The sequence below is a fragment of the Lepidochelys kempii genome, chromosome 3 (genome assembly GCF_965140265.1).
Source record: "Lepidochelys kempii isolate rLepKem1 chromosome 3, rLepKem1.hap2, whole genome shotgun sequence".
Taxonomy (NCBI): Eukaryota; Metazoa; Chordata; order Testudines; family Cheloniidae; genus Lepidochelys; species Lepidochelys kempii.
This window is the reverse complement of record NC_133258.1, coordinates 13,556,261-13,572,116: the sequence shown is the minus strand read 5'-3', so window position 1 is coordinate 13,572,116 and position 15,856 is coordinate 13,556,261. Positions and strand designations below refer to the sequence as shown.

At 44.6% G+C, this 15,856-nt stretch overlaps 1 protein-coding gene across 1 annotated transcript in view; it reads right to left on the bottom strand.

Annotated features, from left to right (window-relative positions):
• The window catches only part of LOC140908501 (cytochrome P450 2K4-like), a 30,463-nt gene extending 21,523 nt beyond the window's left edge, over positions 1 to 8,940 (bottom strand). The window contains exons 1-3 of the mRNA XM_073335738.1: positions 8,282 to 8,940; positions 4,786 to 4,948; positions 2,888 to 3,037 (exon numbers count right to left, since the gene is read on the bottom strand). Of these exons, the coding sequence (XP_073191839.1) occupies positions 2,888 to 3,037; positions 4,786 to 4,948; positions 8,282 to 8,467 (499 nt within the window). The 5' untranslated portion in view covers positions 8,468 to 8,940. The remainder of the gene's footprint in view (positions 1 to 2,887; positions 3,038 to 4,785; positions 4,949 to 8,281) is intronic.
• Positions 8,941 to 15,856: the final 6,916 nt, after the last annotated feature.

Here is a 15,856-nt window from a genome sequence, read left to right as displayed (position 1 = left end):
GAAAACCGAACATCTACACCTTGCCCCCTGTCACGCCCCTTCTTCCAGACCCTGCCCCCACTTGCTGCATCCCCCCCCTCCCTCCATCGCTCGCTCTCCCCCACCCTCACTCACTTTCACCGGGATGGGGCAGGGAGTTGGGGTTGGGGTGTGGGAGGGTGGTGAGGGCTCCGGTTGAGGGTAGAGGCTCCAGGTGGAATCAGAAATGAGGGGTTCAGGGTGTGGGAGAGCGCTCCAGGCTGGGCCAGAGGGTTGGAGTGCGGAAGGGGGGAGGGTGAGGACTCCATCTGGTGCTGCAGGCTCTGGGGTGGGGCCGGGGATGAGGGGGTTGGGGTGCAGGAGGGGGTTTGGGGTCCTGGCGGCACTTACTGCAGCTCACAGAAAGCTGCAGCCCCTAGGCGCATAGGCAGCTAGAGAGGCTCCACCCACTCCCCTCATGCCTGCAGGCGCCGTCCCTGCAGCTCCCATTGGTTGCAGTTCCCAGCCAATGGGAGCTGTGGGGCAGGCACTCAGGGTGGGAGCAGCACGCGGAGCCTCCCTGGCCACCCATGCACCTACAGGTTGCAAGGACCTGGTGGCCGCTTCCGGGAGCCGCGCAGAGCTAGGGCAGGCGGTGAGCCTGCCGTAGCCCTGGGTCCCTCCCTGTGCTGCTGACTGGAGCCACCAGGGTCTCTTTTCAACCAGGCGTTCCGGTCGAAAACTGGATGCCTGGCAACCCTCTGAGTGGGTGGATTTTTCAAATCAGAGGAAATGTCTGGGATTTTTGCGGAGCAGACATTGCAGCTCAGAAACAGCAGGTCTCTAGGCCCCAACTGGTCCCTCCCCTGCAGGCACAGCTGATTGGTCCATTCCCCGCAGCTGCAGGTTCCCGCCAACCCCAGCTCTGGCTCCCAACTCTGGGGTAAGGGAGAATCCCGTAGGGAGGTGCTGACTGATGGCTGGCACTGTGTCCTGGGTCTGAGCCAGCCGCCTTGCCACCATGACAGGGAGCGACTTTCCCTCCTACCTCAGGCATGAGACTGCAGGTCTCCCTTCAGCAACCCCCAGATAGCCCCTCCAGTATTCCCCAATACCTCCTCCCAGTGCACACATACCCCTCCAGCACCCCCAAACTGTACCCTCCCTCAACCTCCCCTCCCTGTATGCCTCAGTTTCCTCACCACTCTTGAGCATTCTTTGGGATCTGTTCAATGTCTTTTAGGGTCCCAGAAAGGGTTGCCAGATGCCTGGTTTTCAACCAGAAAGTCTGGTGGAAAAGGGGACCTGGCAGTGTCTGGTCAGATGCACTGACCAGACACCAAAAGTCTGGTTACCGCCGGGGCTTGGGGGTGGGATGCAGGTGCTGGGTCATCAACCTGTGCCAGCCCCTGGTCAGCCAGTTCCACCTCCTATCTGCAGACAGGCAGGCTCTGAGCCAGGCTACAACTCCTGTCCCAGCCCCAGAGCAGAGTGAGCCCAGCTGGGGGTTGGGGGTGGGAGGTAGAGACAACCCAGTGATGAGGAAGGGGGAGGGAGGAGAGGAAAGGAGTGAGCGGGGGCTTGGCCTTGGAGAAGAGGTGGAGCAGAAGCAGGGGGAAGAGGGGAAGGGGAGTGAGGATGGGACCTTGGGGGTCTGGTTTTCAGCAGTTAGAAAGCTGGCAACCCTAACAGGTCCCCTCTCATAGACCTCACTCCTCCAGGTCAGTTTTCTCTTCCAGTTCTGGTTGGTGTGACAAAGCTGCTCAGAAGAGACCTGCTCCTTTTGTAACTTCTAATCCCTTCTGTCATGTGAATCTCCTGGTCAGCCTCAAAACCTCCCTCAGGTAACCAAGGACTTCTCTCCGGTGGTTACCATTCAACAGAGTCCACACTTGAAAAACTGGTTTTACTTAGGTTGCAACCATCCCATTGTTCTGCTAGGGCAAGGCTCATTCAACTGATGATCGTCAAAGACTTCCATTTAGAGGCAGACATCCAGACACCAGCCTCCCTCTCCTTAGCACAAGAAGTATGATTCAAGAATACAGCAGAGGACAGCCATAAGGGCATAAATATGCAGAGAGCTGATAAAATCAAACACCATTCACAAACTGTATATAGATAAGTGCCACATGTCATTACAAACATCCAACTCTAATAATCTAACAGCTGTCTTCTGCAATTCACAGTAAAAAGCCAAGTAAGAATAATACTGGGTCATAATACTGGATGATACTGAATAAAAAGAAAACTAACTGTATATTAGTGCTCAGATCCTCAAAGGTATAATGATTTCAGATGGAATTAGACACCTAAATATCTTTGAGGATCTAGGACTATGTCCCCTATTCTAGGGCATGTTACAACAAAGGGCATTTAGGGCTCTATGTTAAACTAGGGAAACAAATGTGTTTGTTTTATAGATATTCTGTTCTTGCAGGTCCCTTTCATTTCAATTCCTGGTGCCTCTGAACTAATCAAAGATTGTCACTAATGGAGGAACCGCACACGGAGAGACACATTTTGTCCATGGAACATCTGCCCCAGTAGTTTAATAGAGCTGCTCACATGGCTCACAGTGCATGAGGCCTTCCATTTCCAGGTCCCACCGACTGGGGACGAACAAGGGGGGGGGAGGAGGGGGGCTATGGTTTCACGCCTTCTAGATCGAAAGGCTGGCTTGAGCAGGCCATGCGTGCCCAGCAGAAAGAGAGCAATGGAGTGGTGTAAAAATCTCACGGCTTCACAAAATGCTTTGCAGTGCAACCAGTTGCTGAAAAAAAGATGTCAAAATCAACACAACCTGGATGGTGACATTTCCTAAAAAGGTGGATGTTGGATGAGATGATGACAAATTTTGTCTTGGTGCCTCTTCAGAGGCACATGCAACAAATGTTAGAAGTGTCTGTGAAGTGAAACACACACCCACCTTTACGAGATTCAATATCCTTTGTCAGAAATCCGTTCTCTTCAACAATCCGGTCCTCTATGGCCCTCTTGCCCATTCCAAAGTCTCGTAAGGTCATGAGAGTAAATCTTCGCATCACTTTCCAGTTATTGCCATGAGAAAAAATAATACCTGAAGTGGAGGGAGAGCTTCAAGTCAGCAGAATAATTAAAATAAATGCTTCTTAGAGATATAACCTTACACCCAGAACATTCGTTTTGATGCGCTAGAGCTGGTCAAAAATGGGGGAGGGAATTTTTCATGAAATTGTTCTTAAGTTTTTGGGGGATTTCTGGGGTCAAAATTCAGACAAAAATTTTCATTGAAAATCTGAATGTTGAAAATGTTTGCCCAGTTGCACATCTGATAGAACAGATTTTTTTCGTGAAAATGTAATCAACATTTTTTTATGTTTTTTCCATCCCAGTATCATGGACATTTTGAAATGAGAAACACTTCCACCAGCCTTAAGACACACCATAATAAATGAACAAATTATTTATAAACTACAGTAATCAGAATGGTTTTTGCATGATATTGATTTTATATGGTTTTGCAGTGTGGTAAATTAGATCAAAGAATTTATCTGAGTTCTTTAAATTGTAATTTATAAGACATATTTGTTGAGCTTTATAATCACTCAGTCTAACAAAAACATCCAGAAAAATCATTATCTCAAGCATGGGCCAAATTCAGAGGTCATACCCAAGGTACATTCCCTTCCTCTCAATCATACTCCTTTGTATTCAGTGAAGCCCTGATTCAGGAAGACATCTCTATTTAGTAAAGTATTAAGTGCATGCTCAACTTTAAGCATAGTTTAAGTCCCATTGATGTCAATAGGAGTTAAATACATGCTTAAAGTAAAGAACTTGCTTATGTACTTTCCTGAATAGGCAAGATTATCTGCCCTAGACTTATTTACAACCATCCCACCAATGGTTAAGAGAGGCTAATTACTCCAGTTCTGGTATTAGCTCTGCATTGGCACAGAATTCCATTGCATGGAGCTCTTTGGAGGATTGGGGCCTATGATGGTGGCTGAGGACCCAGAAGGGGAGGCAGGGGAAGGTGTAAGTGAAACTAGAGAGGTGACTATTCCCATATTGTCAACCCCAAGCATTAAAAGTCACCAGTCAGGTCCCAAAAAATAATAAGATTTTAAAAAGTAACGAATTTAAAAAAAACAACAAATTGTATATTCTGTACTTGCCTTCTGGATTTTCAGCCTTTCCGATTCATATTTCAAGCTTTTACCTCAACCAGAGCTAGTGCAACAGGGGCTTTCGCAGCTGATACAAAGGGGATTAAATCAAGCACCTCCAGTGCTAAAAGCACTAGCAGCTACTGTTTGAGCTAAACAGCCAAGCTATTGTAATTTGGGGTTGTAACGACTCACATCCTCTGTGGAGCAGCACAGTGTGGAACCTGAAACACACTCACCAGCATTAGAAACTAATTTGTATGTTAACTACGAGTAGATGTTTCACATGATTCCAGGAGCTGGGGCTTTATAAAAACACCCAATATCATGAGACTCACAACAATATCATGAAAGTCGGCAATGCTGCCATGTCAGTGCCCATCTCCTTATGCTTTTACAGCATGTGACCTCAATTTAGTCTCCCTTAGACATGGGTACAGGGGGTATGAGTAGTTCTAAGGAACTCATGGCTCATTAAGGCTGTTTCTGCTCTCACTCACACCACTTTTAGCCTCAAGTCCACGGACTTCTCTGAAGTTACTCCTGATTTATGCTGATTGACATACATACTGATCCAAATTGGCATGCCAGCCCCTAAGCCATTTGCTCCCTCCACAGAGAAACCATTCCACTTGCTTGAGTAAGTTAGGCTTATGAGTAACAAGAAAACTGTCACCATATCCTTTTGAAGTATCTGCAAATACTGGGATTTTAGGTCTCTCTGCAAATGCATCTGCCTGGTTCACAAGAGCCTCCTTCACCATCTCGTATCCCGACAGCACCACCATTTTCTGGCATCCCATCTGAATGCTGAAGACTGGGCCATATTTTTTGGACAGCTTAAATGGGGAAGAAAATACAATGACTTAAAGAAAGAAGTGAAATTCACAGCTGGTTCAACACTATTTTGCCATCATGACTGTATGTTATGCCAATGTCAAATTCTTTCCTAAGTGCAGAGAAAAAGAACCAGTGGTTAGTAATATGGCTATCATTAGATGTTTTAATTATTAATTATGATAGGCCCAGATCCTCAAAGGTATTTAAGTGTCTAACTCCCACTGGGTCATAATGCCCTAAGTTGACCAGATGTCCTGATATTAGGGGCTTTGTCTTATATACACAAATAGATTCCCCCTCCAAAAACGTGTCCTGATTTTTCACACTTGCTACCTGGTCACCCTATAGTTCCCAAAGTATTCAATCAGTACTAGAACCTTATTGTGCTAGGTGCTGCATAAATACAGTCATGGTGACAAAGCTCTTACAGTCTAAATCAATCTGTTCAGCTGACGAGCATGAAAATATAGGGACAGTTTCTTGTCTGTACCCAACGTCCACAGGGTGCAGCTCAGCAGGGAATAGAGAATGAAAAGGAGCTGGTTGCACCGCCCTGATCTGAGGTCCGGTTCTACTGCAGCCCAGAGACAGAGTTTACAGCAGTCATGGGGCTGCTTTAAAGTATGCTGGCTGAATTGGTTCCCCAGGATTGTTGGAGCACAGCAGCACACCAGTCAGACCCGCTCCCACTTCTTTGCCAGATGCTATGTGGGGTGGTGACCCAGAAGCCAGAGATATTAGCTCTATGCAGGTCTGAGGACTCCTCTATGGTGAAGGAGCTGCCCAACACGTTAATCAGGTTAGCCTCATTTTGAGCTTAAAATCCTAACTCTGCTTCTCATGTTACCATTTTCCTTTTGTTTCATTTCTTTTCAGATCAAATCTCCTCCTCTGCTGGCTCAAAGAGGCAAGGAGAGTTTGGTTTCAGAGTCTTTAGTTAGCATTGAAAATATTTTCATTGTTTATATGTACACACACCCCCATAAGTCTATTTGCAAGAAGTATTTCACAGATTTGTTTTGTCCAAACTTGAAGCTGATTTATTTACATTGCAGATATATTTTCAGATGCCTGGACTTCCAAGTCCTTGGGCCAGGCCTGGTCATTTCATTGTCTGCATGCATCTCATGAAGCAATTGAATTAAAAAAAAATGCAATTATTCAACAACCACAGAAGATATGAATCTAGCTAATTATAAGCAGTACCATAGAGCCAGCTACACTTGTATAAAACCAGTGTAACTCCATTGATGGTGATGCAGTAGGGTTGCCAACTTTCTAATCGCACAAAACGGAACACCCTTTCCCCGCCCTTTCCCCGAGGCCCCGTCCCCCACTTGCTCCATCCCGCCTCCCTCTGTCACTCGCTCTCCCCCACCTTCAGTCACTTTCACTGGGCTGGGGCAGGGGGTTGGGGTGTGGGAGAGGGGTGAGGGCTCTGGCTGGGGGTGAGGGCTCTGGGGAGGGGCTGGGGATGAGGGGTTTGGGGTGCAGGAGAGGGCTCCAGGCTGGGGCAGGGGGTTTCAAAGCAGGGAGGTGAGGACTCTGGCTGGGGGTGCGGGCTCTGGGGCAGGGCCAGGGATGAGGGGTTTGGGGTGCGGGAGAGGGCTCTGGGTTGGGGTGCGGGGAGGTGAGGGCTCTGACTGGGGGTGCAGGCTCTGGGATGGGGCTGGGGATGAGGAGTTTGAGGTGCAGGAAGGGGCTCTGGGCTGGGGCAGGGGATTGGGGAGCCAGCACTTGGTGTGAGGGCAGCGCATGGAGCCTCCCTCATCACCCATGCACCTAGGGGCTGTAGGAACCTGGCGGCTGCTTCCCGAAGCTGCGTGGAGCCAGGGCAGGCAGGGAGCCTGTCTTAGTCCCAGGGCCCTGCTGCGTTGCCAACCAGACTTTTAACATCGAAAACCGGATGCCTGGCAGTTACTCCAATGTTAGGCTGTTGCAGCTGAGAGTAGAATTTGGTAAAAATATTTTCTCAAGTCAGGGTTCTCTTTAATTTTAAACGTTTCAATTCAGTGTGAGTATAAGGTTTCAGACTTTTTATCTATGTATCTAGTAGAGGCTTGAATACTAAATGCTAAACATAGAGGGCCAACTTCATCCATTGAAGTCAGTGGTGTTGCACCAGGGATCTATTTGGTCCAGTTTGCTTGTAAAATTTGTTGAGGCAAAAAGGGTAATTTAGACAAATATTCAAAGAAATGGTCATACAACACAACTCTGTCTCCTCTGAGTCTGATCTTTAGGGAAGGCATTCATGTTTGTGGATACAAATTTGCACCTGCTGTTAGAGTACTGAAACATCTAACTTGTCCACATAAACTGCATAGTAAAATGTCTAACTTCTATTTGTGCTCAGAATTCATAGTGAGTAGACTTATATGTTGATGCAAACTTGTGCCCCCAAAGTGGAATCTATTCAGATCCAGCTGAAAATCAGACCTTTGTGTCAGTTTCTAGCATGCATTAGAATTACTAAGAAGCTCTGTCAAATTTATGCTAGATGTGGCAAGTATAAGCATGTGAACATTTATATACAATGCTGGGCTCATGGACATGAGGAGGGCAACAAAAATTATTAGGGGGCTGGAGCACATGACTTATGAGGAGAGGCTGAGGGAACTGGGATTGTTTAGTCTACGGAAGAGAAGAATGAGGGGGGATTTGATAGCTGCTTTCAACTACCTGAAAGGGGTTTCCAAAAAGGATGGATCTAGACTGTTCTCCGTGGTACCAGATGATAGAGCAAGGAGTAATGGTTTCAAGTTGCAGTTGTGGGGGTTTAGGTTGGATATTAGGAAAAAACTTTTTCACTAGGAGGGTAGTGAAGCACTGGAATGGGTTACCTACGGAGGTGGTGGAATCTCCTTCCTTAGAAGTTTTTAAGGTCAGGCTTGACAAAGCCCTGGCTGGGATGCTTTAGTTGGGGATTGGTCCTGCTTTGAGCAGGGGGTTGGACTAGATGACCTCCTGAGGTCCCTTCCAACCCTGATATTCTGTGATTCTATGACATGACTGATGTTAGGGATCCATAACATTCCAAAGTAAATGGACATCATAGGTAAGATCCTGGTCATATTGAAACCAATAGAAGTTTTGCTACTGCCTTCAATTAGGCCAGGTTTTCACTGCAGGTTTCTATCTGTAAGCTCTGTCTCTCTTGCTCAACCCACACTGGATAATTTTTCCACAGGGTCAGGCAAAATGATCCTATATTTAACATTGCATCACACATCAGGATAGTGACAGGTAGAAGGGATGGAGGATACCCTCTGACCTTTGGGATAATGTGGTTTGGTGAACAATGTGACAATACAAACACCAAAAAGATTTACCTCCAGCATAGTCCGGTAGGGCCTCTTCAGGTTCATTATATGCAGATTTCCAATGATGGGTAAAGGCTTTGGTCCTGGGGGAAAATCCTCTCTGAAGCTGCTATTCCAGAATTTTTCAGTTTTCATAATAAACAGAACAGTCAAGACAAAAAGTAAAAATATGGAAATGGGATCTGTCCACTCCATTGCCTTTCAATAAGTAATTTGCTGCACAGGGTGAAATGCAAGGGTGTAATAAAAATATGATCAGTGTTTGTCAGCAGAAATTAGCAGCATGAAGCACTAATGCCTGTCAGATTAGCTACTGCATAGACCTTACCTATACTATAGTATTTAAACTATCAGGTGACTGCAAAATAATTTATTCTCCTCCCCAGTCATTTGCTAATCCCCATTCAGTGAATAAGTGACGATTGCAACACACAGTGAAAGCGGCAATGCCTGGCTTGTCAAACCAAGCTTATGTAACAGGTTGACAGAGAAGTCTATGGATCTCATGCTGTCTGAAAGCCCAGCAGTCCAGTTTAGCAAGAAAGTCAGTCCAGTTAGTGATTTAAGTAAAGAGTGAAATTCCAAACTCTGCAAAGGTTATTGAGCATTAAGCAGCTTTCTTGTATACAGACTGACCCCTGAAGCCAGGGGGCTGGTCAAATGCAAGTGCCAAAGCTGGATGAACAGAGCTCTGAAGGTGGGATTTTTCCAAAGTGTTCAGCACTGGTTTAACTCTACTTCCTTTGAAATCAATGAGATATTTACCGCTGGCTTCAACAGAAACAGAATTAGGCCAACACTGAACTTTTCTGAAAATTCCGCTCTACTTCATTCAGTCAAATTCAGCTGCTACTCTGGTTGAGACCTCATGGGCTCTTCACATAGTGGGCCTGCTCTAATATAACCTGGGATTTTGAAAAGACCCTACAGGAGTCAGGAACCCAACTCTTACTGACTTACAATGGAAATTAAGTGCCCAATCCCCTTAGACTCCTTTGAAAATGACTGCTACAAGGGCCAAATTCTGGTTGCCATATTCATATGGGTAGCAGTAGCACCTCACAGGATCATGCCCCTTGCATTTGCAGACTCAAGATGTATGGGGAGATTTTGGTGGACCAGCAAAATGCCTGGACCACTACTGATAATTAGAATATCTGTGATCATGCTTATTGCCCAAAGCAGCTAAATCAGTAGGTCTCAGATATGCTAAACCTGTTGCAGAGGCCTGCTAAGCAAGAAGCTAGGAGGAGAAGAGGGTCGAGGGGGACACCCTGTGTCCTTCCTGATAAGATCTCTGTTGAAATTGCTGAGGTATGTATTTTAGAAAAACAGGAAGCTTATCTATATCTGCCCTTCGGAATGTGTTTGTCAGGGTCCTCAAAACATGTGGGCAGAGCCGGCCCTAGACCAAATGGTGCCCCAGGAGATGAGCATCTTTGGTGCCCTCCCATTTGTTAAACTTTTGAATACCTTTTTTTTAATTGCATTTGTAGCCCATTTCACGACTTTGATGCATGATTTGCATGTATGATTTATCCGTCATATAAGATGATAAATTTGCATGCTAGGATCTGTATGTACATCTGTATTTATTCATGCCATATATAAGCAAATAAAGAAATATTTCTTCTAAGCTTATAGAAACATTTAATTTTAAGCATAACTGAAGTGTACTAACATCAAGAAATTGAACTGTGCACTAACACTGGGTGGAGGACCAGTATTAAACAGTGTTACAGTAGGTGACAGACTTAGAATGTTAACCATAGTCCTTTAGTCCAAAAGGTCGCTTTTCTCGCCTTTCAAGCAATACAATAGCAAGCGATGTCAGTCTCTCTCATAGGTGCTGACTTTCTAATGTGCTGGGGGAGGGGAAGGGGTGTGCCCCCGTTCCACCCCCTCCTCCGAGCGTGCTCCACTCTTGCTCCTCCCCGGTGCTTCCTGCCCGCTGCGGAACAGCTGATCTGTGGTAGGCGGGAGGAGCTGACAGCGTACTTTTTTTCCCACGATACTCCAGCCCCGGAGCACCCATGGAGTCGGCACCTATGGTCTCTCTTGAAGTTCAAGTCTTAAAACACAAGTACAATTTCACAATTACACAATAAAACAAGGTTTTCAGTATCACAGCTGGGCTCTCATTTCAGTTTGTTCTTATATCTCACTGATTAGCGACTGGTGACTGGCGACGCACCAACCCTTATATACCTGTGAGGGCATGACTGACAACATTCTAGGAGGTTTGAGGAAAATGTAGTTCTCAGAAAGTCTGGAAGGTTCCATGAAATTCTACAAAGGTCCAGAACATTCTAGGAGGTTGTGGATTCATTTTTCACTATACAGAATACCTGAAATATTTGACTTCAAACGTTCTATTTTCCCTTTTGTTGCTAACAACAAAAACAGCACCCTGAGCCTGGCACTCCAGGTGGTCACCTGGGTCGCCTGCCCATACATTTGGCCCTATATGTGGGCTCTTCAAAAACGCATCTGTCTAACTGATGGTTTAAGAGAAACCTCTTGCTGAACCTTTGAAATTGTTTGCTTAACAAGTTATTTTATTGACATGTTATTATTACACTAACCCAAATAAATAAATGGGGGAATTGGGAGGGTGGTCTCTTCAGGGACTTTTCAGGGACGCAGTTTAGGGTCCCCAATGGCAGCTGAAAGATGGGCCAACTGGACAGCTGTTGTACCCCTCGAAGACTGCTCCAGACTTCGGTAATTATTGATTTTTGGGTTGTTTTACTAATCTGTTGCAGACATGTGTAAGTGCTTGAGACTGAAATAAAGTGCAGCTTTAAGTGAAAGCATTCTTGTATTGTACTGTTTGTGCCAGCTACCTGTCAGTCGGACGGACATGTCTCCAGTGATTTATTTCCTGTCAAGAGGTTTTAAGAACCGTGGTAACAAAGACAGATGAGCATATGAGGCCTGTCCAACTAGTACTTTCTCTGTTGAACCATGATGTAGGACAATGGATTGCACCACCCCGAGTCAAGAGCAATGTGAGGGCTATTGAAGATTTTCTCTTTGCTTCTTTTTAAAGTAGCATAGAGAGGAAGCACCTATCTGAATAAATTTCACATCTACCTTGAGAGAGAGAGAGAATGAAAATATCCCAAAGAAAGTGATACTGGATAATGCACTGGGAATGAATTTCAGGTGGGCATATGCTTTGAGGGCCAGCGGGAATCTTTCCACTGACTTCAATGGGCTTTTGGATCAGGTCTTTAGCATTTTTTTTTCTTTCTTAGTCTGAAGATAAGTGTTTGAGAATCCTCTGTTCCCTAGAGGATACTGCATGCACAGTATGGTAACACTTAGTCTGCAATTTCCAGAGATGATGAGCACAGCAAAGCCAATTTAACTCAATGGGCATATCACAGAACTGAAATGTTCTGTATTCGTGATGGAAGTTAACACTATTGTAATTAACCTGTTGTCTTATTAGTATACACTGTGTTAAACCGCAGTTCAACATCCAGCCAGAAGAGAGCTCCAGAACACGGGAACAGGAAGCACAACCAGACCCAAAACAAAGTGAGTACCAAGAGATCCGATCTAAGATATATTTGCAGGAGTCATGCTAACACATAAAGGCACAAGCAGGCTCCATCTTACTTAGGCAGCGGCCCCTCAAGGAACTGTCCCTAGTCTTAAAACTGCTCCATAACACAAAGAGTGGTAGGCAGCTTGGAATTGAAAAACTCACCCAAAATGTTTAGAGCTGCTATTTCTGGCCAAGTTGGCAAAAAAGTGGTACAAGTCTTGTGTTCTTTGTGGCACTAGAAAAATGGCAAATACTACACCCAAAGCACCTATGGTTTTGCCACAGACTGGAAGATCCATTGCCATATACTGAAAGAGGCAATTGTTATAATATATTGTTGGAGCAGATTACTTTTCAAAATAGGCAGAAGTCTACTGAACCAGGAAGCTCAATTTGTTACCAGTATTTTTATTGAAAAATCTGTCTGCAGATTTGGGGCCCATGTTCCATAAACACTGATTAACGTCAACATTTGAATCAAGGTTATTTTGTGTGTTGTGCAGGTTGCCAGAAATACACAAGACTTGAACAACTCCATTCCACCTGCAATCAGCTAGGGTAGTGGAGTGCTTAAACCAGACACTCATCCATGCTGGCATCTTTTGTAGGGACAAATCAGATAAATTGCGATAGGTTGCTTCCCTGTTTTATGATGCCTTAGCAGGGCAGTGTCCAGTCATTGACTGGTTACACACTTCATAAGGTGTTGTTGGGCATGAGCTTACCAGTTGAGCTCTGAAATGGGACAGATATTCAGAAGAAATATTTGAATGCAATGGACTATGTAACAATATTAGTTGGTTATCTTAGTACAGTTGGTGAAGCTGTTAAAAGGTGCCAAGAAAAAGCCTCTCAGATGCAAAAAAGAGTATTATGAGACAAGGGCTAGTCCACATGGAGCAGGGGATGGGATTTCTAAAGTGTACTAATGTGTTGCACATTGATTAGTCCATGTACAGCCTGCTCTTGCACACTAAAGTTTCCCTCGTGCACTTAACGTAGTGCTGTTTGAAACTGTACAATTTTAAAGTGCACTACGGAACATTACAAAGAGATTATTCATTACAGTATACATTAGTCCTTACAGTATATACAAAGAGAAAGCCCTGACTCTCCCTGATTTTGAGACATAGAATAATAGAATATCAGGGTTGGAAGGGACCCCAGAAGGTCATCTAGTCCAACCCCCTGCTCAAAGCAGGACCAATTCCCAGTTAAATCATCCCAGCCAGGGCTTTGTCAAGCCTGACCTTAAAAACCTCTAAGGAAGGAGATTCTACCACCTCCCTAGGTAACGCATTCCAGTGTTTCACCACCCTCTTAGTGAAAAGTTTTTCCTAATATCCAATCTAAACCTCCCCCACTGCAACTTGAGACCATTACTCCTCGTTCTGTCATCTGCTACCATTGAGAACAGTCTAGAGCCATCCTCTTTGGAACCCCCTTTCAGGTAGTTGAAAGCAGCTATCAAATCCCCCCTCATTCTTCTCTTCTGCAGGCTAAACAATCCCAGCTCCCTCAGCCTCTCCTCATAACTCATGTGTTCCAGTCCCCTAATCATTTTTGTTGCCCTTCGCTGGACTCTCTCCAATTTATCCACATCCTTCTTGAAGTGTGGGGCCCAAAACTGGACACAGTACTCCAGATGAGGCCTCACCAATGTCGAATAGAGGGGAATGATCACGTCCCTCGATCTGCTCGCTATGCCCCTACTTATACATCCCAAAATGCCATTGGCCTTCTTGGCAACAAGGGCACACTGCTGACTCATATCCAGTTTCTCGTCCACTGTCACCCCTAGGTCCTTTTCCGCAGAACTGCTACCTAGCCATTCGGTCCCTAGTCTGTAGCTGTGCATTGGGTTCTTCCGTCCTAAGTGCAGGACCCTGCACTTATCCTTATTGAACCTCATCAGATTTCTTTTGGCCCAATCCTCCAATTTGTCTAGGTCTTTCTGTATCCTATCCCTCCCCTCCAGCGTATCTACAACTCCTCCCAGTTGTACATACATAATTCTCATGTATGTAGAATTAAAAAATTGCTAAAAATAAACCCTGAAAAACAAAATGACTAAATCCTAACAAACAGAAGCCTTAAACATATAGTACCAGTGGATTGTTCAGATGAGAGACAGAGAGAGAGAAAGGAATATTTAACTCAATATTTAGGAGATGGGAACAATGAAACTGATCATTTCATCAATAAAAGTTATCAGTAATGGAGCTGCATTAAAATTTTCTTTGACATTGTTGGGAAGTGTTCACCAATTATTTTTCAGACAATTTTATACTCCTAGAAATTCAGTGAAGTTGAATCAAAATAGGCAAAGATCTGAATGTCAAACTTCAGATTTCAGTCACTTATATCCGGAAATGGGCCCATTTATATTAACCATGTTTTTTCCTTTTATTCCACCCCTGGAAAATGGGCCCATTTGTTTTGACTATTTCACAAGCCTCTCAAAAATAACTGCCCTCTGCTGAAGAAGTTTCATGTATGTGATTTAAGTCCAGAACTTTTAAGGCATTCATTCAAAAAGGAGCCTGTACCTTCCTGATTTTACCGTTTTAATGAGAGATGGACCCCCAAACAACAAAATCCTATTCAAACCTTTGAAATTTTTTTTAAACAAGAATCCATCCCAATTGTGCTGATTCCAGTTTGGTTCTAAAACAGAAAGGGGCTTATTTTCTGGTTCTGGATTGGCTGCAAATTATACCGCTCATGAACAGCTGATCTTGGGAGACTTCTGATATTTCTGGTGAAAATCTGACAAGAGCAACCTGTCTCATTAGGTTTCTACAATTCTGGGCAGAAACCTCACAAAAATGGCTTGCAATATTTGGTTTTATTGAATCTAAACCCAAACCTAAACTAGATATAGTTATGGTCATCTGGGAGTCGGATGAGTTGCTTTACTGTAGCTCTGACCCTGAGTGAGTGCTCCACAAAGAGAGATGGAAAACAGAGAGAATAGGTCTCAGCAAGGAGGCTTAGGGTGTTTTCTGTAACCAGCCTGGGGAGTGGTTTATAAACTGGGGAAGCCAGAAGAATGTTTTCATAGGAAGAGGCTCTGGGAAACAAGCTGGCAGTGTGGGCAGTTAAGGGCAAGCAGCCCAAGTAGATAGGGCCCCAGGGCTGGTTACCTATAGCAGAGGGTGGGTGTGGGTACCACCTATGCTGCCACTTTGAGAGATGGTGTAGCCGCCCCTGTCAATCCCTGGAAAAAAGGGATTGGCTGGAGCCCAGGAGGGCTGAAAGCTGAGTCCGATGGAGTGGCTACAGGCTGTTGTTAAAAAGACCAAACTCTCCGAGGAAGGACTGTGTCCCAGGTGGAAGATTTGTGTTTTCCTTCCACTTATTTTCTCTTCTTGAAAGGGCTGACCTTTGTGACAGAAAAGCACCGAAGAGCATCCTGGTGACCTCTCAGCCTAAGGTGGAGGTGCTGAGCAATATGGAGGTAAGCTAAGGGAGAGGAGGTGTCCACAGCCCTATCCTGAAAGGAGAACTTCTATTGCTCTAGAAAAACAATCTTTGTAAGAAGGTGTTTTAATTCAGATATTTAAATAATGATAATGACTGTGGATTTCTTGTCAAGCTCATGTTAGGATTGCAAAATCATTTCCCCCTTTTTTTCAGTTTTGTTAATGAGAAAACAAATTTGTTAAAAGTTTGTTACGTTGGCCCCAAAAGGTGGATCATTGGCATTTCCTTTTACGGTTCATTGATTCTTGGAAAGTAACTTAATATTAAATTTGATAGTTAGCATTTAAAAGTAGAGTTCGATGTACTTTAACCACAGATTACCTTTCACTGACATGTTCTCTGACTCACATTCTCACTCCTCCTGTCCATTTTCACCTCTTCTCTCTTCTTTTTTGCCTACATCTATGTCCTTCTGTGTAATGTTGAAAAGAATTTTTTTCAAATAAAAGCTATTAAGATGCACTTAAGGTTCAGTATGTACCTGTAATTTAAAGTATAACACTGCAGGCATATTGTAACTATCCCTAGCACTATAAACACAG